The sequence below is a fragment of the Procambarus clarkii genome, chromosome 81, assembly GCF_040958095.1.
Source record: "Procambarus clarkii isolate CNS0578487 chromosome 81, FALCON_Pclarkii_2.0, whole genome shotgun sequence".
Classification (NCBI taxonomy): domain Eukaryota; kingdom Metazoa; phylum Arthropoda; class Malacostraca; order Decapoda; family Cambaridae; genus Procambarus; species Procambarus clarkii.
In genome coordinates, this window is record NC_091230.1 from 13,873,522 (window position 1) to 13,900,537 (window position 27,016).

At 38.0% G+C, this 27,016-nt stretch overlaps 1 protein-coding gene across 2 annotated transcripts in view; it reads right to left on the reverse strand.

Annotated features, from left to right (window-relative positions):
• LOC123774499 (telomere-associated protein RIF1) overlaps positions 1 to 27,016 on the reverse strand; it is a 49,941-nt gene that overhangs the window by 15,195 nt on the left and 7,730 nt on the right. For both annotated transcript variants that reach the window (XM_045768836.2, XM_045768843.2), the window contains exons 3-11: positions 23,261 to 24,940; positions 19,063 to 19,246; positions 16,132 to 16,254; positions 15,002 to 15,242; positions 14,114 to 14,695; positions 11,677 to 11,840; positions 11,373 to 11,545; positions 5,786 to 8,994; positions 4,617 to 4,722 (exon numbers count right to left, since the gene is read on the reverse strand). In XM_045768836.2, coding sequence (XP_045624792.1) covers positions 4,617 to 4,722; positions 5,786 to 8,994; positions 11,373 to 11,545; positions 11,677 to 11,840; positions 14,114 to 14,695; positions 15,002 to 15,242; positions 16,132 to 16,254; positions 19,063 to 19,246; positions 23,261 to 24,940 — 6,462 coding nt within the window. The remainder of the gene's footprint in view (positions 1 to 4,616; positions 4,723 to 5,785; positions 8,995 to 11,372; positions 11,546 to 11,676; positions 11,841 to 14,113; positions 14,696 to 15,001; positions 15,243 to 16,131; positions 16,255 to 19,062; positions 19,247 to 23,260; positions 24,941 to 27,016) is intronic.

Below are 27,016 nucleotides of genomic sequence, written 5' to 3' on the forward strand. Positions count from 1 at the left end.
ATTTTTTATCCGATCGACTTCAGGATAGTTTCAATTGCGAACACAATGGAACCAAAACGAACGACGTAGCACGAGAATTAAGGTGAGAAAACTGAAACGAGTATACACATTTCAGTGTCGCCGCACGCCGGGGGCACGACCTCCAAGTTTGTGGCGCGCATCCCCAGGGCTCAAAAGTGTTAAATCTCTTCACATTCACATTCGTTCTATCTGCACATGAAGTTGTGGCTGCAGGTGACTTCCATGAACTCTTTTCAGTACATTCCATACCCATATACGTATTGTACAAATAATTCCTTACATTTATTGTGACTCGCTTGGTTTGAGTTTATAGCTTCCACCAATGTCCTCCAAATTTTCTCAATTTAAATATGCTCTCCTTGTTCAACTTGTTAAATCCCCCTATGTATTGTTGTACCTACAAAACTAGTAACTAATCATGTCCCCTATGCTGCTCCTCTCCTCTTGTCATTCACTTAACTTTCCATGTAGTTCTGTATTCTGTAATTGTATTATTTATTTGGTGCTTCACAAGGTGCAGATTCCCTATAAATGCTGCATAATCCATGTTTGGCCTCATAGGTTGAGTATATTATCTTAGAGTTCTTGCTTAGATCTGAAAATGCTATTTTATGTTTACTAGTTTCCTATAAGCTACTGATGTTATACAGTTTGAATTTGCCTCTAGTGTTACCAAAATTATATCAATTCCAATTTTTGTTTCTTTCCAATTCCTGTAGTTGGCTTTCTCTAATGATACAGATTCTTTCTGATCTCCTACTTCCCCTTCCCATTTTCATCACCTCACATTTGTTCAGCTTGACTGACACACACTTGAAATTTATCAGTCTTCTTGTAACACACCAAAGTCCTTCATTTATATATTCTTTAGTATTAGTTTTGCATCACTGCAAACACTGATATGTATCAAACACTGCTTGATTCACCATTGACTGATCCTTTGTTTTCTGACTATCAGGTACTCCCATATCTAGTTTAATATTTTCCCAATTTCTCTCCATCTTGTACACTAGTCTTTTGTGAGGAAACATTATCAAATTATTTTTTACACTACTGGAAAATTGGCCCAACCCCACTGCCTTCTTTTTATTTTTGTATGTAGATGACTATCATACATCTATAGTTAATCAGGCATGACTCCCCCATCCCACAATATTACAGGGTTTTCCTCCCCAGGTGCTTCATTACTCTCATTTTATTACATTTTAAAATACAATACCATACTTTGTAGGGAGTGTATATTAGTGACACTAGTTTGTAGGTTAGTGCTTTCTACCTGTCCACTTCAAAATTAGGAATACTCTTTATCTTATTCAGATTTCCTGGAAAATCTCCAGTCTCAAGGCAGTAGGTGGCGTGAATATCAGTCTTAATTAGTGTCTGATTTACAATGTACAAGACGACTTGATAATGGCTCAGGACAGACCAAAACATCGTCGTTTCTCCATCTTTCGATGTGTGGGTGTGTGCGTTGTTTGGTCATCATATGTATAGAGCATCTGTGATGGCAGTGAAAAGTGACCAACATATCCTATAAAACATACAAACTATTTTAATGGCAGCAATCAAACAATATTAGAGCTCTGTGTTAACCAGCCGTTCAGACAAATGACTTCCAGTAGAGGTAGTAAACATGAACTTTTCTGAAGGTTTTGGTAAAGTACCACATGGAAGATCGACAAGGCAATTGTAAGTGCATGGAATAAATGATAAAACACTAGAATGGATAAAACAATGGTAAAAAAAAAAGCAAATGGTCATTGTAAATGGAAATGAATCTGACTAGAGAAATGTGCTTATATGGGGGTACCACAAGGTTCCAACTTGAGGCCAACACTTTTTGTCATTCACACCAATGACAAGAGATAAGAAATTAAAAATCACATTATGAAATTTGAAGACACTAAGATCTACAGCAAAGTATGAAGTACAGGTACAGAGAAATCACATTTATTGTGATATATACCTGCTTGATGGGGTTCTGGGAGTTCTTCTACTCCCAAAGTTCAGTCCAAGGCTAGGTTTGACTTGGGAGAGCTAAGTCCAACAGGCTGTTGCTTGGAGCAACCCGCAGGCCCACATATCCACCACAGCCTGGTTGGTTTGGCACTATTTTCTTGAAATTTTTTGAAGGTCCAGGTTTTTCTTTAAGACTTCCACTTTTGTTCCAGCAATATTTCTTATACTTGCAGAGAGAATACTGAACAACTGTGGACCTTTGAAGTTCAGACACTTCTCTGATTGTACCTCTGGCACCTCTACACTTCACTGACTGTTTTACACTTCTCTCCATATCGTTCATTTCAGTATGTTGTTATTTTACTGTGCAAATTTGGGATGTGACCCTCCAGCATTTTCCAAGTACCTGTACAGGTATATATTAACTGATACCTCTTTTGCCTCCTGTTTAGAGAGTGTATGCTGAGAGCTTTGCAATGATCCCAATAGTTTAGGTGCTTTATCACGTCTGTGTGTGCTGCATATGTTATGTGTTCACTATTTCACCAATCTCTCCTGCTCTGAAGGAGAAACCGAGTCGGTGAGTATCAGGAAGTACTCAAAACGGGACAGAGCAAGTGATTTGAATAGCCTGAGCACTGTGATGGGATCCCTGGATTTCAAGGTTCTCTTAATCCATCCAATCATTTTTTAGCTGCAGTTATAATTGCTTGGTTACGTTCCATAAATGTTAGGTCGTAATTTTCTAACTGCCATTATATGTGCTTGGTTATGCTCCCTAAACGTTGGGGTCGTCAGACATCATTATTCCAAGATCCTTTACATGTGCTTTCCTACTATGAGCAGATCTGACTGTTTTGTACCCCTGTAATTTGCTTAAGGTCCTCACATTTTAATCATACGTAAGTACCTTTATGTTCCTATACATAAGTACAGTAATAATCATAATTTTTTTTTCCTTACCAATCAAATATTTTATTAATATCAGCTTGTAGTTTTTTAATGTCTTCTACAAAAGTAATTTTCATTCTGATTTATGTGTCATCTGCAAAAGATGCCACAAAACTGTTACTTCCATTTTTATCTATATCTAATATGAGAATGAGGAAAAGCAGTGGTCCAATGACTGTGCCCCAATGTACAGAGTTTTTCACTGTCCTATATTTGACTGCCTGTTACTCTTTGCACCTTTTGAGAAAATTGAGTATCCATCACCCTAATTTACGTGTTATTCCTACGGACCTCATTTTGTAGGCTATAACTCCAAGGTCACATTTATCAAATACCTTTGTAAAGTCTGTATATACCACATCTGCATTTTTTCTTCTAATGCATCAGTGATTTTTTCATAGTACTTACGTTGTTGCTGCTGTACTCGCCTAGTTGTGCTTGTGGGGGTTGAGCTTTGGCTCTTTGGTCCCGCCCTCTCAACTGTTAATCCATTGGTGTACAGATTTCTAAGCCTACTGGGCTCTTATCATATTGACATTCTGAAGATAATGGTTGAATAGCTGTGAAAGGCAGGATCTCCCTGCTCTAAATCCAATTGGCCTGGGTTGTAGATGTTATACACTGATCTTCACAAAACTGAAGATCTGACTACTAATCACTTATAAAAATTATTGGAACCTGTTAAGCTAATGACTCAAGGAGAGATAAACAATGGTGGATATTAGGTGAAAGACTGACTAGTGTTGACACGAGAGCCGACAGCTCTCGGGATGCTGTCACCTTGCGGCAGCCAACGGTAACTAGGAGGGTTTGAACTACAGGGTGAATCATTTGCAGTTGTGATCACAAAACACAGTTGTTCACCATGGCTCGCACCAAGCAGACTGCTCGCAAGACCACAGGAGGCAAGGCTCCTCGTAGGCAGCCGACTACTAAGGCAGCCCGCAAGTCTGCGCCTGCCACCAGGGACATGATGAAGCCTCACTGTTACAGATCCGGAATGGTAGCCCTGCACGAGAGCTGTCGTTGCCAGAGGAGCACCGAATTTCTCATTGGGTAACTTCCCTTCCAGTCATCTACTCGCAAGGCTTTACAGGAGGCATCCGAGGCTCACTCAGTCGGTCTCTTTGAGGACACTAAACCTCTGTGCCATCCACCCCAAGCATGTCCTTACCATGCCAAGGGACATTCAGCTTACTCGCTGTATCTGTGGAGAGCGTGCATAGGCTAAATTAGCCACCATAGCAAACAACAGTATGAGCCACCATATAAATTGTATACTGTGGTGGTTGATGTTGCAGAGTTGTTTGCTACTTCATTTCTCTCTTTTCTGTAAACCTTGCTCTTGCCTATTTTGCTTCCCTTACTTTCTGGATCTTTCCATTGGTTAGGGAGAGTATAAAGAATCCCTTGCTTCAGAGGCCTGTTAGGGACTGAGGGGACCAGGTTCTGGCTCTGGTGTCCAGTAGCTACTAAGGACTCCTGGGGCTTGTATGACACGTGTGGTGGTCTCTGTGCAACTAGGGCAAAACAAAAATGAAAACAATATGGTATCCCCTACTTGCAATACCTAATTATAACCTGCACAGATGTTATACAACTACAGTAAAAACCTAATTTGACAATATGGCTGTTTAATATATTGTACCTAATTTGTATTCTGAATTTATTTAATAAAAACTCACCCGTCGACAAATTTTCTTTTACGATTTGGTGGCGTGCTGGGAGAAACCCGACATGGAGCACTCCTCCTGTTAGGCGATCCACTATGACGATAACGTGATGCATCTCCTGGCAAGATGTAAATTACAATACTTTACTTTCACTCCACAAAGTATTGTATATAAAAAAATATTAGCACATGTTTAATTCCTACAGAGAGCACGGACCTTTATTTGAGTAAATAAATTCTACAAGCGAATGTTGCACTCTACACTTGCACCTGATGGGGGCTTCTCTCTGGTTACCCCAACATGCTCCAAACTACTTTCAGGGATTATCATTAAAGTTATCAAACTGCTCAGAGCAGAGTTATTTAATTGAGACCATAACTAAGTTCATTTAAATTCAACAATGCTAATATTCATTTAAGCCTTCATGCTGTAAATCTACTCCAACAGAAAGAACTAAACCTGGAGGGAATTGGAATCTGCTGACAAAGAAAACTACCGAACTTATCCTTAGACTGGAACACTCAGATGATGGCCGAGTCCCCAATACAAGAACAAACCACGGTTTCCCCAACCGAAGTCCTGAAGAGGAGTCAAGGATCCCATTACACAGGAAGAGGACCCCACAAAAGGAGAATGGCTTTTCAGGAACACGCACACCTGAACCCACAAGGGAAGCAACACTGGCTGGACAGGGGCAACACCAGCAAGCACCTAGGGAAGGAAACTCTAAAACACACACACACAGCTCAAGGTGAACCAAGACTAAAGCTCACAATCTCCCCCACTCTCTAGAGTGGGAGTGGGCAAGTAGTGAAACAGGAGAGAAAGAGGGGAAGGAAGAGCAACATAAATTTTGTCTCCCTAAAAGACAAAATCGTGTGTATGAGCATAATGATTTTTGTCTTTTCCTACAAAAAAAAATTGCACCATTGCCATTAATCAAGAATACTTATCTAACCTGTCTAAAATCAGTGCAATCAATAGTATCGTCCTTCAGACGTCCTTCGTAAAATCGTTTGTAACATCTGAATATTATTGTAACATTACCATTGTACATACCTGTATATACAGAACCCTAAGTGGAATCCACAGTCCACTCTATGCATCTGAATATATGTAAAATGGTAATGTTACAATAAATTTCAAGTGTTATAGAGAAAGAACAAACATACTGTACATACCTCCACATTTACATGGCGAGTCTCCTTCATTTGCTTCCCGGTTCCTGATGTTCTGCTTAGCACAAGCAACCAACATTGCTGCTCGAGACCCAGCATACTTAAATGAACCCTTTTTCTTTTGTCTTTCTGGAGTACTAACGGCTGAATTCAGTCTTGACATGCAAGGTTTCTCAGGTGAATGTTCTTCCTCTTGCTGCCTGGTTGTAATACTGAATGCAGAGAGAGTCTTTTCAGCAGCTTTAAACGAAACGCTTTCCAAGTTTTTATCAACTTTCTCTGACACGTTATTATTGTACTTCACTGAATCCCTGTCATTTTTTTTCACCAGCTCTTTTTTTTCATTCTCAGAATAGTCAATACATGTTACATTTGAATCATCCATCCCCTCTCTTGTATTTTTCTGGTCTAAAGTACCTTCAGCTACCTCCTCAGAAACATTTATCTTTGCTTCTGAACTTCTATTATTTAATTCTGGAGAATTTAGAATGCAAATTTCTTTTGAACTACTTTCACTAGGCACGTTATTATCCGACTTTCTTGATGTTTCTGATCCTTTAGTTACCTCCACAGATCGTAAGTTCTCTAATTTCTTGGACTTATTGCTTAATTCCTGATCATTTGTATTTGCCTTTATAATCTCTATTCTACATTGTCCATTCTTTGCAGTTACTGATTTATCAGCACCGCAGTTAGATAACTTCTTATCACTATTTCCATGAATTTCATTTTGTTGTTCATGTACTGACTCACCATCTTGAGAAGAACTAGAGTCTTCCAATGTGTTGTTCTCATTCTTGTGCATTACTGCCTCGCTCTTTCCCTTTACTGGAGAAAGCACATCGTTAGCACTTGTTGTTTGTGGTTCTCTATCTCCTTCAGGCTCCAAACTTTCACCTATTTGCATTACGTCATTTACTTCAGACAAATTACTGACACAAGGAATTATATCATTAACAATTTCAGATTTGGAGGTAATGTTTTCCTTTATTTTAGAATGTCTGGTGGATTTTCCAAGTATTTTATTGCACTTAATATCTTCTTCACTTTTACAAACTGTGCTCGTATCACCAGACTTGACTTCTGCATCAGTGCCGTCGTCACCATCTACATCTACGTCACTGCTACTACCTTCACCTTCTTCATCCAGTGTTTTGATAGGAGTATCTCTCTCATTACTTTTCTCACCTAGGGACCCAGTGTCCTTCCTTGGGGACTCCTTTGTGGAGGAGTGTTTAGGTTCTTGAGCCACTGAAGAAGATATATTTTCATACATAACCAATACTGACTTGTTTCCTTCTAGTGTATGATCATCAGCATCAACTTCACTATCTGTTGATGTTGATTCTTCCTTTCTTGGAACATAATCATCTTTATCGTCATATTGTGAATCATTTAAGTCATCCATTTCAGGGAGTGTGTCGCCATCAGAGTTATCATTAGCTTCCATTTCAGATATTTTCTTGTCACTTTTATTAAACAAATCTGTAATTTTCTTCTGGGCGGACTTCTTCGGAGTAATTTTCAGGGAAGATGCCAAAGTCTCTGTTACTTTAGGATCATCTACACAAGATTCTTCTGTGGATTCTTGTAATTTTCGCTTTTTTGAACTAGGGGGAGTCATAGGCTCTGGCATATCTTTATTTGGAGCTACAATCTTCCGTCCAGATCTAGTAACTTTGGTTGGGGTGCAGGGAGATAAATTGCTTCCAGCATGATCAGAACTAGGTTGACTGTCCATGGAGTTGAAAGAATTCTTGCGAGTGAGCCGAGTTTGTGATTTCGGCATTTTTCTAGCCGCCATCACTGATATTTCTTCAATAACCTTTTGCTGCTTTTGGTTTTCCTTGCCCTTTTTTTGACATAGCCCTTGTTTATCCTCCTCTTGTTCTCCACCCTTGTCTTCAATTATTAACACTGAATCATCACTTGAGCTTTGCTTCTCAATTGGCAACTGCTGAGTTTTGTCTTGAATTTTCTTCTTCTTGTCTAGGTTAACTGTTAACTCATCCTCCTCTGATGAATTTCGCTTTCTTTTTGATCTTGAAAATTTGCGAGGAACTTCATTTGTATTTCTATTCGTGTCCCTAATTACGCTTATAGATTTGCCCCTTAAAGAAATTGGAGATTCTCTATTAAAAACAGATACATACAAGTCAGTTTTCTCAGCTACTTGTGAGTCTGGAATCTCATCCTCTGAATCCGTGTCAGACACAGCATATTTTGAATTCAATTGTTTAGCTAATAATGCACCATCCTTAAGTTTTACTTCTGGAACTTGTTTTGCAATCTTACGGTCGAGAATCACACTTGGAGAGACAGCCACCTCCCTGAAATTTATTCTCTGTTCTTGCATTTGCTTCTTAGATGGAAGAGGGGAGTCAATTTTACTTGTGTCTGAACTTACTTTCTTGGACAAAATTGTGCCTTTCAAGCTTTTACGCACATCATTTATATTCTTTTTTGTGGGTGCCTTTGCTTTCCTTCGATGAAACTCGGATGATTTTAATGCTGTATTGGAATCATCACTTAAACTATCCAAAGATTTCTGAAATTCAAGAGATGTTCTTCTTAATTCTTCGTTCAAGTCTTCATCCGTGTAGTCACTATCTCCACTGCCATATCTCCTTAAATCTTTTTTCTTTTTGCCAGAATAAGTTTTTATATCAGTTCTTATGACACATTCACTGTCCTCATCAGAATCTTCACTCTTGTCCTGTTCATCACATTCTTCCGATGGATTCAGTAATTTTGGATTTGAAGCCGTTCCATTTACAACATTAGACATTTCATTAATTTCTTTTTTGCTTTGTATTTTTAATCGGTTAATCTCATTGCCTTCAGTATTCTCAAACATTTCAATCACATTCATCGATTCCAATTCACCACAGCCAGCAGAAGTTTCAGTATCTTTGGTTTTTGCTTCAGACTGCTCTGTTCTCTCCCCATTATCTACAACAGTTTCGCTAAATGGTTTTGCTGCATCATTTTTATGTTCAGTGTTTTTTTCTAACTCATTTGCCTCTTCATCTATCTCACTTTCAGGTTGATTTTGTGTGTTTGAAGATAGTTTCCCCTTAAATGATAAATCATCTATACTTGGTTTATTAACACTACTATTTCCTCCTGTAGCTTCCTTTAGCTCACTGCACTTACTATCATTTGTATCTGGTTTCTTGAACGAACTTCCTTTTTTCATGTCAACTGATGAGCTGTTGAAAAATTTAATGTTTAACTATTAATAAGCAAGTTTTCAATTACAAAATATATTATATTATTTTTGCTAAAACTTTTTGCATGCACTATCCCTAAATCTCCAAACCTAGGCATTAATAAAACCAACTCTTCACCCCTACCCAGTACCCATATATAAAGCAAGCACATAGATAAAGTCAATTACAAATAAATGGCATTCTCAGGGTTAAGTGATTCTACTGAATGGCCACCCTTTCACGTTCAACACCTGGACATTTATCAAAATATTTGTGATGCTCTTAAGACTTAATAAGGTTCCCAAAATATTCTATAGGTATTTGTAAACCGGCAAGTAAACCTTAGTCCTAAACAGAGAATATTCTCAAATTATAACTGTATTGTATTATCAATCCAGAGTTTAAAATAGAAATTATCTGTAGTATAATCATTTTCTTTGACGAGCTCTAGGGCGAAAGTTTTCTTTAATGACAAATCCTAGGGGATCCTCAAACAGTTCTTATGATGATAGAAACCCTAGGGGAGGGAAGGTGTCAGGGAGCCACTGGGTTTCACCCAGAAAATGACATTTAATTATATTCAACATTGGAAATTTTGGGGAAAGCCCTTTTGTGGCTCCCTTAAAAAAAAGGGCACTTACCAGGAAGGAGGCAACACCAAAGTTATCAAAGCGATGAAGAGACCATCGACCTTGACACATGACCCAAGGCCACACAAGGCTACTGGGAACGTTCACAAGATACCTGGCCACCAAAACCCCCATGCCTAAATATCAGTCCAAGACATAGCTATGAGAGCAGAATACTGCTCACACAGTACAGTACACAGAAAACACAGCTATGAGAGCGGAATACTTGCGGATATCATAGGCACGAGGGTAGACTGCAAGCTGGCTACACTTAATGACATTGTGGACGACCTGAGAAATACAAGCCATGGAACAGGGAATTAGGGAAACCGGTTCCACAAGAGAAGCTTCACCGAGTATTCCACGTCCTCCGAGAGCAAATCAGAATGAAGTCCCAGGAGGCATAAAAAATGCACGACAGAGGCCAAGTTCGAGCGGGCACGAAGGTCATCAGCAATAAAAGCAGCCAACAGTAATCAACGCAGCTAAAACTAAGGTATTTAACAGACAAATTGGTAATCGCAAAAGTGGACCACGAAAACTTAAGATAGATAACATACCAACTGACTATTTCAATTCTTTCAAATACGTTGGGGTCTATCCCTTGTACCTTAACTGCAGTCAATAAGTTATGTCAACAATGTAGAGATAGACTCAAGGCTCTCAGAACTGTAGTGGGGTTCAGCCCTAAATACAATATTAATATTGGAATAGCACAAATGATGTACTTAGCATATACAGTGGAACCTTCGAATAATGAATTTAATCCGTTCCGGCGCCATGATTGTCATGTGAAACGGATGTCATACAAAACGAATTTCCCCATTGACAATAATGGAAATCAAATTAATCCGTTCTACCACCGAAAAACAACAATATGACAGTCGATGTTTTAAATAATGGAGCAGCCTACCTTACACTGAACAAACCTTTATAATATTTTTCTTTCTTCAAATTTGTTCAATATTTTTTTTCATTTGTTGTATAGCAAAAGGTTTGTTCAGTGTTCGGCAGGTAGGCAGCTTCATGTTTCTTAAATAAACAAAAAATAAACAAATTAAAAAATGAAGAATTTTGAAAAACAATAAATGTCAAAAAGGTTTGTTCGGTGTTCAGCAGGTAGGCTGCTCCATGTTTCTTAAAAAAAAAAAAAAAAAAAAAAAAAAAAAAAAATTGAAACAATTTGAAAAACAGACATGCCATAAAGGTTCGTTCAGTGTTTGTTCGGTAGGCTACTCCATTATTGAGACAAATGAAAAATACAAAAATGGAACGCATTTGAAACAAAGAGATTGTCATAATAGAGCAGCCTACCCGACAAACACTGAACAAACCTTCATGGCATTCATCTGTTTTTCAAATTGTTTCAACTGTTTTTTTTATTTTTCGTTTTTTTTTAGTTAAGAAATATGGAGCAGGCTACCTGCGGAACACCGAACGAACCTTTTGCTATAAAAAAATGAAAAAATATATTGAACAAATTTGAAGAAAGAAAAAGTCATAAAGGTTTGTTCAGTGTATGTAAGGTAGGCTGCTCCATTATTTAAAACATCGAATATCATATTGTTGTTTTTCGGCGGTAGAACATTAATCTGATTTCCATTATTGTCAATGGGGAAATTCGTTTTGTATGACGTCCGTTTTTTCACATGACGAGCACAGCGCCAGAACAGATTAAATTCGTTATTCCAGGTTCTACTGTATTAGTTATGATTAGAGTATCAGAATTAAACAAGATAAAGTGCTTACTCTTCAAAGGAATACTGAGAGGCAAATTGTGATGGCAGGATATCTTGTGAGACAGCTTGAGAGAGCTCAGAATATAAGGCAGGGATGTCAGACCTTCGTTCAGTCATTCGTTCAACCTGATGCTCTGTTAGGACTCTTCTCTTGGGCTTGGGAGATGTAATCTTCACAAAGTCCTGTTGAATGAAATTCAGAGGTTTCCATTATCCAAAAAATTTATCTTGATTTAAAAAATAAGACACATACAATTTTGATATAAAACAGACATCCCTTTCTCATATAAAACAAGATAACATTTTATGTTTACCTCATCTTTCATATCTTCCAATTTTGTTTTTGGCTTACTCTTGTTTTTGGAAACCGGTGTACTACGATTTAGCCTTCCTGATAATGGAGAATTAACTCTCGGAGATTCTCGAAGTTTTCTTTCCCCTACAATATCATGTTTAAGCAAGCTACCTGCCTGATTAGCTGAAAAAAAGAGAAAGATGAAAGTAATTAAAAAAAAGGGTACACTTAAAACTATTCAAAGGTACACTTACAACTATTGTCTGAACTCACCATACCAGCTTAGTTGTACAGTTATGTTGAACAAAACACGTAGATACTTGTATATAATGCCAGTATATAATAAATAAAAGCAAAAACAGTAAGGTGGGAGGAGGAGGATTGTTGGCAAGTGAGGCGAGGTGAGGGAAGGAAGGAGGCGGCGTTTGCTGGCTGGTGTGTGGGTGGCCACTCGTCGTTGGTATGACTTACCATACCAACTTAGTGGTTTGTTATGGTCAATAAAACATGCAGATACTTATATATAACTTGTGTATACAGTGGCACCTTGACTTACGATTGCCCCAACTTACAATAATTTCGAGTTACGATGTAAATTTGATCGAAAAATGCGACTCGACATATGATGGTGTTGTCGACTAACGATATTTGTTGGTACACGTTTGGGTCGACCGAGCGCGTGGTTCCCGGTCACGTGGGCCAACCTGCCTCAGTTTACTACAGCAGCCCGCTTAGTGACATCATGCCTATAAGAAATTCCATTTTTGTGGTTATTAATTATGCTTTTTGAACATAAAAGTAATTATTATATATCACTCCATGCATCCCAAGAAAGTCAGTGGTAAGGTTCAACATATGAAAACCCATGTAAGGATGACCATAGAGCAAAAACAAGAGATCATTCGTAAATATAAAGATGGTGTGCGGGTTGTTGAACTAGCAAGGCAGTACAACAAATCTCAGTCAACAATATCCACCATACTGGCTAAGAAAAAGCACATTATGAGTGCTAAACTGGCAAAAGGCGTATCAATAATCACGAAACATAGAACACAAACAGTTGAAGATGTTGAACAATTATTATTAATTTGGATATACAGCAAGGAGTTAGCGGGAGATAGAGTTTCAGAGGCCATCATTTGTGAAAAAGCAAGGAAATTGCATGAAGACCTTTTAAAGAAAACCCCTGGAATGAGTAATGCAAATGCAAAAGAGTTTAAGGCGAGCAGGGGATGGTTTGAGAAATTTAGAAAAAGAAGTGGCATTCATAGTCTTCAGAGTGTTGTTTGTTGTGAGCTGGTGGAGGAACACAGCGAAGAACTGACCACCGAAGAACTTCACAAGGAGCAGCAACAAGAGACAGTCGAGGAAATTTCTTAAGGGGAGGAAGAAACAGTACAGAATGTCCCTTCCTCATTAATTAAGAAGATGTGTGCAGCATGGGAAGAATTGCAAACTTTTGCTGAAACGACTCGCCCAAATTACGGTGCAGAAGGCCGTTGCCTTAACCTTTTTAATTAATGACACTGTGATTCCTCACTACAGACAAAAATTAAAACAAATGGAAAAACAAAAATCTCTGGAAACATTTTTAGTGAGACAAACAAGCAGTGAATCACAACCAGGTCCTAGTGGTATGCAGGCAAAACATAGGAGAGTGTGTACCCCAGAGAAGTCATCACTGCCTGATGTTATAATGAAAGGGGACTCCCCTTCCAAACAGTAACACCTCTCCTCCTCCCCCCTCCTCACCATCTTCCATACGCATCATGAGTCCTCCATAAAGGTAAGATAAACATATGCACTGTATTGTAGTTAGAAAAAAAACATTGTATTCAGTATAAAATGTTTACAAGTTAATATTTTGGAGGGTGGGGAACGGATTAATTCAATTCCCTTTATTTCTTATAGGAAAAATCGCTTCGACTTACGATCCGTCTCTGGATTACCATCGTAAGTCGAGGCCCCACTGTATAATGTAATAACAGCAAAATTATTTGTTCATTGTTTTATGGACATAATAATTGAATAACTAATATGCACACCATATTTTGAGTATAGTGATGATTCACACATTTTATTATATAAATATATCATAATACACACTATTGAATAATATTACTGCAAAAAACTAAGGAGAAATCAATCAGAGACATTGAAATAATTATGTAATATCTTTTGTGGCAACTCCTGCCTGACAGCTCTGGCAAAGCTGACCCGCCTCCTATGATTGCTGTCAATGCCTTGATTTCAATTTTGCCAGACATCCTCACTGTTTTGCGGCCAAACTGTGTCACCCCCCCCCCCCAGGTCAGGGACCACAAATGAACACTTTCATAAGAGGAAAATTTTGTATTATTATTTTCGTAATTTCTTGCGCCTGGGCGTGTCGCAGGCTATAATTACAAGAGCAGCCCAGGAGTTAATGTTAAGCTTTAACACTGTAGAAAACTTACCTGGAAGATTTTCTTTGGGACTGAGACTTAGGGAGTCTTCCATATTTTCATGAAGGTCTGTTAGACTTGCAGGAGGAAGACCACATTCTTTCAAAATATCAAAAAGATTTGATGGTATACATAAGCTTGTAGATGCAAAAGAACTCCTCCAAAGTTTGTGTGCTTCTAATTTAATGTGTTTGTTACTGGATTTCAATGACACAACAAACAATGGTGCTATTCTGTTGAGCTGATCAGCACTGTGCTTTGTACCAAAATATTTTTCTAACAATGCCCCAAAAGTTTTGAACGTTGTAATGAACTTTTTTTCAATTTCAGCATTAAACCTAGCAGCGGGGTTTACTTTCAGGGAGTCACACATTGGGCTGATCACTTGCTCTACCAATGACTCCACCATTTTTGTTTGCTGAACACCCTTGAAAACATGAACGATGGCTTCACATAATTTTGCCGCAGCACGCTGCCTTTGATTGGACACTATACGTAACACTCTCTGCAAGAGAATCACATAAAGTTCTACACAAGCTGCCAAGTTGTGAAGTGGATGAGGTTTCTTTCTTGGCTTTGCTGGACTATTAACAGCTGAAAAAAATTAAAAAAAATTTATATGAATTACACAAGTACAGTATAGTCTTAAGTATTTAAATTTGATTCATTAATGTCAACACAAAATATTGGGGTCAATACAAACATACACTTCTCATCCTGTGTACTCAGTACTCATTATGCAGCCACAAGAAGTACAGGAAGTTAATGCATGAGCGTTACCTAACTTAGCAAGCAATTAAAATTTTCACAAAATTTAATAAACTTGTTTTCATCAAATTGGTAAAACCCCACCTTACTAGTAAAATCTTTTTATTAATTCTAAATAATTCAATGACTTACATCTCACAGAGGTTTTGCCCAATTCTGAATATGTAAACTTTTCTGTAATAACTGCCAGAACATGTGCCATCAAAGTATATGTAGCAGCATGGATGTCAGGCGGCGCTGTAAGCTTTCCAACACACACATTAATCAGTGCACGAGCCACATGCTCCACTTCACTATTGGCATCGGCCGTGGGAGTTAATGGAGTTAGCTCAGTAAATTTGATCCACAGTTCAATCCAGTCTGTCATGATTTGCTGTTGGGGAAAAGATAATTATATTTCAAGCCCACAATAAATACTATTTCAGACACTTATTGCTAACAACAATTACCAGTGTAATCCTACATTCAAAATAAAGATACAAACAGTTTATAGTTTATAAAAAATTCTTTAATATTGGTTAATGACAAGGAAACTTATTACTAAAAATCTTTACTCTAAAACTATCAGGAGCCACTTTACTGTGAGGGTCACAGTAGTACAGTCGGGTTTGTTCTCGACGCACAATCGAGAATTCCGGGTTCAAATCCCAGGCGGCACAGAAATGGTTGGGCACATTTCCTTTCACCTCATGACCTGTTCATCTAACCATAAATAGGTATCCGGAGTTAGTCAGTGTGTTGTGGGGTTGCATCCTGGGCAGGGTCAGTAATTCGACCCTTGGGGTAGGGACCTCGGAATAAGCCTAACATATACTGTATGTATAAACCTGACGTCCTGCACCCCCAACACAATGCATTATTAATTATTATAAAAGTACCACAAGAACTAACAAAATCCTTACTATAAAAGCACCACAATAACTAACAAAATCTTTACTATAAAAGCACCACAATAACTAACAAAATCCTTACTATAAAAGTACCACAAGAACTAACAAAATCCTTACTATAAAAGCACCACAAGAACTAACAAAATCCTTACTATAAAAGCACAAGAACTAACAAAATCCTTACTATAAAAGCACCACAAGAACTAACAAAATCCTTACTATAAAAGCACCACAATAACTAACAAAATCTTTACTATAAAAGCACCACAAGAACTAAGAGAATCTTTACTCTAAAGGTACCATGAGACATAATAAAATCTAAAATTCCAAACTGCATCACCAAAAATATATAAATAAGAATTGTCAACTTACTTGATAGACGAGGTGATCCGCAGAGCTGAGAGCATCAATGGAGTGATTGATAGGGAAGAGAAGAATACTGTAGATGCAGCTCCAATCATGCTCACCACCATCACCCTGATCTATGATCTGTGTCTGATAATATGCACTGTATTAAGCAAAACAATGCAAACTAAGCATAACATGAATTCATTTGTCTACAGATGTGTGCAAATGAAACTTAATGTAGAGTTTGAACTTTTAAGTCACAGTTGCATTCAAATTTGGCTTATACACCCAGCAATACAACAATTAAATAAACATTATATATCACACTATATAAACTTTGATGGCTAGAAAACTTTTTGCTGCCAGTGGTGACATGTAAATAAATATTGATTTATAGTAAAAGAAATTAATACCACATGAAGTTAAAAAAAAAGTTAAAACTAACTAAAGTAAATTTACTTCTAATAGTGATTATGATTATAAAAAAATTTGCTCACACTTATTTGTGTCTCAAACAACTCTCGGCAAAAGCATCCAGCACATATTCGTTTATGTCCCGAAAACCCCGGTGTACATATACACCATATCATTACCTTATTTCCAACTTTCATGGGGGGGTAAGCAAATTATTGCTTCGTAATGTTTGGGTGAATAATAATTATTTACACATTTCACAGTATCATTGTTTACATATCAGGTGTGTCTAAATAAGCTGAAAGGGAAGCACTGTTAAACTGAGGCGTGATCACCGTGGCACCACGTGCTAGGTTGGCCATACGCGTATTAATAAACTCATTTCCCAAGGCAAAGTTTGTAACCCGATTTGAATTTTCCGTAGAAATTGGGCTCATAACCCAAAGAGTTCGTAAATACTCCGAATTCGTAAGCCGAGGTGTCACTGTACAGGGGTACCTCAGTTTTCGAATTTAATCCGTTCCTAGAGACAGTTCGTGACTCAAAAATTTGTAAACTGAAGTTAATTTTCCCATAAGAAATAATGGGAAATGAATTAATCCGTTCCAGACTCGCCAAAAAATTAACTTCAAGATAAATTTTATACCTAATTCACCCAAATCTTAAGTACAAAAGTATGTACAAATTATTACTGTACTTATCTTTATTGACGACTCCTGTTGGTGTATGGAAGACGGTGAGGAGGGGAGGGAGGAGGAGAGATGTTACTGTTTGGAAGGGGAGTCCCCTTCCATTATAACATCAGGCAGTGATGATTTCTTTGGGGTACATACTCTGGCACATTTTGCCAGGATGCAAACCACTAGGACCTGCTTCTGGCTACCTCCTCTATTTTCTCACTAGAAATCGTTCCATTGAAGATTTTTTTTCCCTTCTTTGTAACACTTGTCTGTAGTGAGACATAACATTGTCATTGATAAGATCAATGCAACGACCTGCTAAAGCTTTATCTGGGTGATTCTCTTAAGCAAAACTTTGCAGTTCTTCCCATACTGCACACATTTTCTTAATTAATGAGGAAGGGACATCATCTATTGCCTCCTCCTCCACCCCTGAAGATTTGTTGTACTACCTAGCTAGTTCAACACGGGTAGCATTTTCATGTTTACGAATGATCTGTTTTTCCCGCTAAGGTCATTCTCACATGTGTTTTCTTGCCTTGAATCTTACCACTGGCTTTCTTGGGACCCATGGCAAAATATATAATAACAAATTTTATGTTCAAATAACCAAAAATACGAAAAAACTGTAAATCCTTGGAAAGAATTCAGATGCGATAGTCACTAGACAGGAGGCACTGGGAAACTGAGGCGCGATCGCCGTGCCACCACGCGCTAGGTCAGCCATACGGCGCGATCGCCATGCCACCACGCGCTAGGTCAGCCATACGGCGCGATCGCCATGCCACCACGCGCTAGGTCAGCCATACGGCGCGATCGCCATGCCACCACGCGCTAGGTCAGCCATACGGCACGATCGCCATGCCACCACGCGCTAGGTCAGCCATACGGCGCGATCGCCGTGCCATCACGCGCTAGGTCAGCCATACGGCGCGATCGCCGTGCCACCACGCGCTAGGTCAGCCATACGCATATCCTGAGGTAAAGTTCGTAACCAATTCAAATTTTCCGAAGAAATCGGGCTCGTAACCCGAAAAGTTCGTAAAGAGGGGCATTTGTGAGCCGAGGTACCATTGTATATTATTTGCAGTAAGAAATATTAGGTGGGAGGATAGGTAGCCCCAAAAAGTGCAATTTTCTAAAAGGTCAGATTTAGTCCAGAATCATATGAACATGATTTTAGTGGAAGCATTGTTTAATGTATTAGCATGTTTAAATTTGCAAAAGTACAATTAAAACTAAGAAAATGTGAAAATCGTAAATAAAAAAAATGAAAGGGGTTTGAAACAATATTAAGGTCCCATAGTAGATGATTAAAATTCTTGATGTCATTTCAGGTTGGAAAACGTTTTTCACCATTGTCTCTTACCATACAATGAACAAGCAGGGATCTTATACCAACAGATCTAACGTGCACTAGTGAATGCCGACCTGGTCTGGCTATGTCTAGCCCTTTCACTGGGAAATATAGGACATTGCCTAAAGAAGCAACTGTGCTGTACACCTCAAAAATGCTCTAATAAAAACTCTAGGTTTTTAATTTTAACTAGCAAATCAAATAGTTTCTGGTACTAACAGAGTAGTAGTAGTAAATCTGGTCATATAATTCCATTATAAAAATCCACTGTAAAGGGTTTTACAGTGGGTTTATGTACACTACATGCTGTATTATCATTGAGTAGTTTAATATTATGAAAGCACATGAGTAGCTTTAGTTCAAAATAAATTTAATGATACAATATTCCAAAGACATCTGAGAGCCAAGCAGCAGCCAAAAACATTCAATATGATTTGAAAATATAAATTCTAAAGAAAAAAATTAAGACGTACTACTTTACGTGCAAGAATATCAAATATTAACCTCTTGAATGTGTTCAATGAGTTGATGAACAACCGTAGACCACATCTGTACCAGTGTATTAGGGTTAGCAGGGCAGAGAACTGCAGCAGCACAGTCCAACTCCTTCATTACAGACTGCAAGAACCCAAGTTTTCCACTTAAAGGCTTGCTATTTGCCAGTACTGCCAACCACATGGAAAAAAATCTGCAAAGTATATAAACAAAAATAATTTAAATTTTCATCTTATCCTTAAAATAAAATAAAAAGAAAACACATTTTATGGGCAATTGATGCACATGCTTGCTAGCAAAATAATTAAAAGATATTTTGTAAAATTTTAAAATTTATAAAAACTTTTTACACATTGCTCAAACGTAAATAGATTTTATTAAAAGATTTAATTTTCTCGGCATCTTTTCAATGCCGAGAAAATTAATCCGAAATTAATCAATGCCGAAATTAATTAATCATGAAACCAATGTAAGGTAACTGCAAGGTAATTTAAGATGCTAATACTTAGTTATATTAGTCATGGGGTTGTGTTGGCCTACCAGAGCCCCACCCTTGCCCCCCCCCCCACCCTCAAAGAAGGACAGTGATTGTCCCTCTTGTCTTGAAGGCATTGTTACAATCACCCTCACCTGGTAAAGCATCCAGAAAGTAAACGAGACAAAACTGCATGGTTGTAAGAAGATGAAACACCAAAACAGCCAACAGGCTGCAAAAGAATCACTCAAGACAAAATGATTTATTTGAAACTGGATATGAAACACCCTCCAGCAGCCAGGCACATAGCTGCCAGCTGGCATCCCACACTCGGTCATGTCGCCGAGTGTGAGGATTCTTATCTCGCTTTCCCTAGCAGATCAGTCGTCTAAGTTCCACTTCAAGATGAAGTGCTCATAAGTGAACTTTGCATTATATGTACTTGAAGCTGCCCGTGTCTAAAGCTCTCTTCCCTAACACCCATTAGCGTTGCCTCTGCACTGACAGTTATTGTTTTAGTTTATTCAAGAGTTCGCCCGAGAGGCCAGGCCACAGGGATGACGATCATTGCCTGGGGTAGGGCAAGTCATTGAGTCCTCTGCAAAACCTAGCACTTAAGCATTGTTTTTTTTTTGAGGTGTATTAGGGTGTATATGCTTGGTTTATACCACATGCCAGGGATGCTTTTGATAACCAATTTCATCTTATAAGCAGAGTTCAGTGTCTGTTCTGTCTGCTTTTAAGAACAGCTTGGCCATTGCATATACTGTACTGTAGTTCTAACAAAGCGTACTGCTAAGAACTTTAGCAAGATAGGAAAAATTAAATTTATTTTCAGTTACCCAATAAAACTGGTAAATGTCTATCAGAAAAAAATATAAAGCTGAGGATGCAGGTGTTAATAAGATTCCTTGCTATGACTGCAATAGTTTATTATGGCCAAACAGGCAGATTTAAAGACCTGTATTACCAGACAGGAGGTCTGTTAGATATGACCAACAAAGTTCAGCATTATATAAACACACATGTGAGACATTACAAAATTATACGGATAATTTTGGTGCTGTATAATTTATCCCCAACACTGACTTCAAGAGGACAACAATAGAATCTATTTTTGTAATTAATGGTATTTTATATATATATATATATATATATATATATATATATATATATATATATATATATATATATATATATATATATATATATATATATATATATATTATTAAATAGGACCGAAAAAGTAAGATTAATAATTCTAACACGAATTTTCTCAATCTTTCGTACATTTCTTTTCACTGTTGGAGGTAAATCAAAAATCAATTCTCCAAAATTCATTTTTATTTCTAGTCTGACGCGACACGAGCGCGTTTCGTAAAACTTATTACATTTTCAAAGACTTTAGTTCACAAATACACAACTGAATAGAACTTACACATCTCCGATTTTATATCTACATTTGAGTGAGGTGGAAGGGGTGATGTGGCATTAACACAAGACAGAACAAGATGTGGCATTAATAGGGTATTAATTTCATCAACACAATTGTGTTGATGTTGATTGTGAAATGTACGAAAGATTGAAAAAATTCGTGTTAGAATTATTAATCTTACTTTTTCGGTCATATTTAATAATATATGTCTACAGGAAAGACTGCTACCAAAATATACTAATATATATATATATATATATATATATATATATATATATGCGAACAAGCCTGAATGGTCCCCAGGACAATATGCAACTGAAAACTCACACCCCAGAAGTGACTCGAACCCATACTCCCAGAAGCAACGCAACTGGTATGTACAAGACGCCTTAATCCACTTGACCATCACGACCGGACAAAATGAGGTGATAGCCGAGGCTATTTGAACCACCCCACCGCCGGCACTCGGATAGTTATCTTGGGCATAGCATTTTACCAAATCACCTCATTCTTTGGGGCACACGTGAGGAACACAAATGCGAACAAGCCTGAATGGTCCCCAGGACAATATGCAACTGAAAACTCAAATGCTATGCAAATGGTAAAATGCTATGCCCAAGATAACTATCCGAGTGCCGGCGGTGGGGTGGTTCAAATAGCCTCGGCTATCACCTCATTTTGTCCGGTCGTGATGGTCAAGTGGATTAAGGCGTCTTGTACATACCAGTTGCGTTGCTTCTGGGAGTATGGGTTCGAGTCACTTCTGGGGTGTGAGTTTTCAGTTGCATATTGTCCTGGGGACCATTCAGGCTTGTTCGCATTTGTGTTCCTCACGTGTGCCCCAAAGAATGAGGTGATTTGGTAAAATGCTATGCCCAAGATAACTATCCGAGTGCCGGCGGTGGGGTGGTTCAAATAGCCTCGGCTATCACCTCATTTTGTCCGGTCGTGATGGTCAAGTGGATTAAGGCGTCTTGTACATACCAGTTGCGTTGCTTCTGGGAGTATGGGTTCGAGTCACTTCTGGGGTGTGAGTTTTCAGTTGCATATTGTCCTGGGGACCATTCAGGCTTGTTCGCATTTGTGTTCCTCACGTGTGCCCCAAAGAATGAGGTGATTTGGTAAAATGCTATGCCCAAGATAACTATCCGAGTGCCGGCGGTGGGGTGGTTCAAATAGCCTCGGCTATCACCTCATTTTGTCCGGTCGTGATGGTCAAGTGGATTAAGGCGTCTTGTACATACCAGTTGCGTTGCTTCTGGGAGTATGGGTTCGAGTCACTTCTGGGGTGTGAGTTTTCAGTTGCATATTGTCCTGGGGACCATTCAGGCTTGTTCGCATTTGTGTTCCTCACGTGTGCCCCAAAGAATGAGGTGATTTGGTAAAATGCTATGCCCAAGATAACTATCCGAGTGCCGGCGGTGGGGTGGTTCAAATAGCCTCGGCTATCACCTCATTTTGTCCGGTCGTGATGGTCAAGTGGATTAAGGCGTCTTGTACATACCAGTTGCGTTGCTTCTGGGAGTATGGGTTCGAGTCACTTCTGGGGTGTGAGTTTTCAGTTATATATATATATATATATATATATATATATATATATATATATATATATATATATATATATATATATATATATATATATATATATATAGTATTTTTTCTGGATTAGGGCCCTTCAAAACAGAAGGTAAACCACTCGCGATGAAGGGAACAGAATATTTACAGTACTGTATCAGTAACAGTCAAAATATTGGTGTTTGATACACCACTAGAAAAAAGTGCATGTTATTCAAGAGAATTTGATGGTAGGAGGAGAGATGGGAGGAAGAAGCGTGAGCAAGGTGTATAAGGAAGTGGGGACTGAAGGCAAACCTCACACAGTACATGCCAACAGACAAACCTGGGTGGACAGATCATTAATAATTACACCCAATATTGATCCCCTCGCCAAAGGACTGAAGAAAACCTGGATGGTATTACTTAAAAGCACTGGTAAAGGCCAGGCAAATGCCAGTATGATGAGCAGAATTTATGGTTCTTGACTGGACTGGAGTTTGAGAGGAACACACTTCACACACATGCTCAATCTTCAGCAATACAAAAGTATTGGAAGAATTATGATATGAATTTTACATGGTAATATCAATGCACAACATTCATTATTACAATATGGCTTCAAAACATATATATTTTAACAATGGAAAGACCACACAACCAACAGTACAGTATAATGCTAACAATTGGATGACCAAGTAACTTAAATACCAATAAATACACAAGTAACTCAAGCTACTCACCCTTCCTTAGATGTAGCATAGTGAAGAAGAGAGGGTTTACATAGCTGATGTATCAGGTGATTGCTTAACGTTCCACTCATAACATCTCTCATTGTATTTCCCGTTGCGATGTGATAATGTCGAGAATTTAAAACGGTTCTTGGTAGTGCCAAACTTCCAACTGTCACCATTTCAAGGAATTTGAATACAAACTGACTCTGAGAATCTCCTGGGGAACACAGTCTCTCTAATGATGATATTGTATTAAAAAGTTCTTTTACTATTTCCACATTGTCTTTCTTGTTTTCATCAAGATTAATAGCAACTCTTATGTGTGCAAGGACAGCTTGAAACAGGAACACCCCAAGATTGTACTGTTTATGTTCTTTGGAATTAAGACTTTGCACAGCTTCACTAATGCAGTTCAACAGTAGCTGATGATAACGAACAAATAGTGTGGGGGATGTGAGTATCGGCACATCCATCTGCTGTGTACTGAAGCTGTAGGTTTGAAGCCCTGGAATATCTATACCCACAGAGAGAATCTGGGCCAAAATTTCTGCACATGCAATATGCAAACCTGAAAATTTTCGTCCTGGTGATGCTGTAGCACCTGACATAATAAGGTTTCTTTCAGATAACCCAATTGCTGCTCCACCTGAAGGTGACCCACACCCAAAACAAAACCTTAGTAGTGGTATTACAATTAAGTCAAAATTTATAGATGCTTTCTTGCCAAGTTTGCAAATAAGATGCCACCATGCTAACAGTTTTGCATATGCAATATCCTCTGTTTTAGCATTATTAGCTTTAAGGGGTGCAAGTAAGAGTTTTAATCTTTTTAAGTGAGTAAGCACACTATCATCCAAAGAAAAATTATCAATTAAAGCTTGCCAGCATTTGAAAGCATCAACTCTTATCTCTGGTTTGGAACTCTTGAATCCTTTTTCCACAACTTCAAGGAGGCCATTTATGAGTGATGTACCAGGATGCAACTCCTTTCCTAAAAATTTTACAATCAACTTCCATTCTTTCAGTATGTCAATACATTCTTCTCCCACCAAGCGGTTCATTTGTTTACAATGTTGAGCTTTAAGATCTGGGATAATCACCTTCACAATATTTAATCTAATATTATCAAAATCTTCCATTTTTTCAAGTACGATTATTGCTTTACTCAAGGTAGCAAAGGCAGCTATGCGAACTCGGCCAACATCGTGAAACATATAAATAAACACACTAGGAAACCACTGTTTTGCTTCTTCACCCATTTCATTGGGAATAATTCCTAATAATGACTGAAAGACTTGCATTGCTTCGTGAACTGTAATGGACGAGGCATCTTCAACAGTAAGAATGCCGTTTATTGTTTCAATAATTTGATGAACTCTTTTTAAGTATATATTTTTGTTTAATCTGCTTTTTGCAAGACTCCAAAGGCTTCTAGTTAGGACTTTTTTCTCTTTGGTTTCTTTTATAGCTTTAATTAATACATCTAAAATATTGGCTTCATCTTCACTATTCACCAGGCTGAGGAAGCTATCATTAGCCAAGAGACAGCCACATACTCCAGCAGCTTCATAACTGATGTCGTGCGTTTCATTGAACAAGTCAGCTTTAATATTAACAAGAGTCTTGTGTGTATCATCCAGAGATGCAAAATCACTCCAAACAAATTTCTCCAATTCTCCTGTGCTTTTCCTGAAAAGAGAAGAGTTCTTTTACAACAAATTGTTGCAATTAAATTCTTAGCATAAAATAAAATGTAAACAAAGACAATGCAACTTAAAAAATTCAAATCTCTAAGTAATGAATTATTAATCCTAAAATGGCAGCCCGATGTATTAGCTCATACTTTATTATTACCTTATATTATACAGTGGCACCCCAAAACCTGGGCCTCCTTATAACATTCCCTTAACCACTGTACTGCACACACCATGATGTCATGGGAAAAGGGTTTGCACACATAAGCACATGTCTGTTAGTACAGTACATACAGTATATCGTAAAATTCTAAATTCCTGCAGGTACATGGGGCCCACATCCCTGTTCCTCAGGATTCCAGTAAACAGATCTCATCTGGGGGGTTGGGGGTGGTGAGGGTGGGAGGGGGTGGGAGGGGGTGGAAGGGGGTGGCAGTGGGGGGTTGGGGGGGGAGGGACGTCTACATCCCTCCTGGCTGTGAGAGCCTCAGTATTGCCAGAGTGACCAAGATTGGCACATGCAGCTGGAGCTCACAGCACAGCTGTGCAGGTCAGGGCTAAAGCACCACTTAATAATGAATAAGTAGTCAATTATTTTGTAATGATAGTATCAGGTATCAAAGATGATCCTGATTGTGATACAGACTGTTACAATGTTCAGATATCAGTGAACACAATGCCAGTTATGATGTTCATAGCATGAGGCAAGAGTGAGAGAGCACTTGGCCATTATTTAGTACAGTACATTCACACATCATGAAATTACTTCATGCACCTAAGCAATATAACCTTGTGGAATTGGATTCATATTCAGGATTTAATGACAGAGTCTGATAATAATAATAGCATTTCTGTGGATAGTCTTAGCAATGTGTGCAGTATATTGAAAGCATTTTTCTATTTTCAGATGATGTCTGCTGGGGTGTTGTTTGCTTGTACAGGACTGTGTGGCTCCATGCTTTGTTTTGACTTTTATCACCACACATCAAAACTGTTTATTGGTTTGTTATGGTGCACATAAATCTTGATAGATGTGTGGTGTGTGTGTGTTTGTGTATGGATATACATAATGTAATAGTAGCAAAAACTGTATGTTTCATTGTTCAAAGAATATAATATATGAACTCATATTAGCATGTGACACGAATACTGTTTATCTGTGGGTTCCAATATTCTACATGTTGTGTCATACACAACATGTAGAATAATAACATGTAGTACTAACAAGCTAATGCATCATTCCACTTGAAAAAACCAATGTAAAAGCATTTACAATGTGAAGAAAATACGATACATTCAATGCATAATCTTACAACTTCATGTATAGAATGTGGAACTAAGCTGAACTCTGATAATCAGTTATTACATTCTCCAGAAAAGCTTAGTGGTTCATAATGGTGCATAAAAATGCAGATAAAAAAAAATGTAGATAATAATATTATTACTGACAAAGGCTATAAAACCATGTCTCCTAAATTATTTATTGGAACATGTTCCCTAGATATATCATAGGTAAATTAATTATATGACGAGTTTCAGGCACATCAGAAGTGGATAGGCTTGGTTTGACAAGAGATCATAAGGCCAGGTTACTATTTTCTGTGAGAATAATTCTGATATATATATATATTATATATATATATATATATATATATGTCGTACCTAGTAGCCAGAACTCACTTTTTGGACTACTATGCAAGGCCCGATTTGCCTAATAAGCCAAGTTTTCCTGAATTAATATATTTTTTCTAATTTTTTTCTTATGAAATGATAAAGCTACCCATTTCATTATGTATGAAGTCAATTTTTTTTTATTGGAGTTAAAATTAACGTAGATATATGACCAAACCTAACCAACCCTACCTAACCTAACCTAACCTATCTTTATAGGTTAGGTTTGGTTAGGTAGCCGAAAAAGTTGGGTTAGGTTAGGTTAGGTAGTCGAAAAACAATTAATTCATGAAAACTTGGCTTATTTGGCAAATCGGGCCTTGCATAGTAGGCTCAGAAGTGCGTTCTGGCTACTAGGTACGACACATATATATATATATATATATATATATATATATAT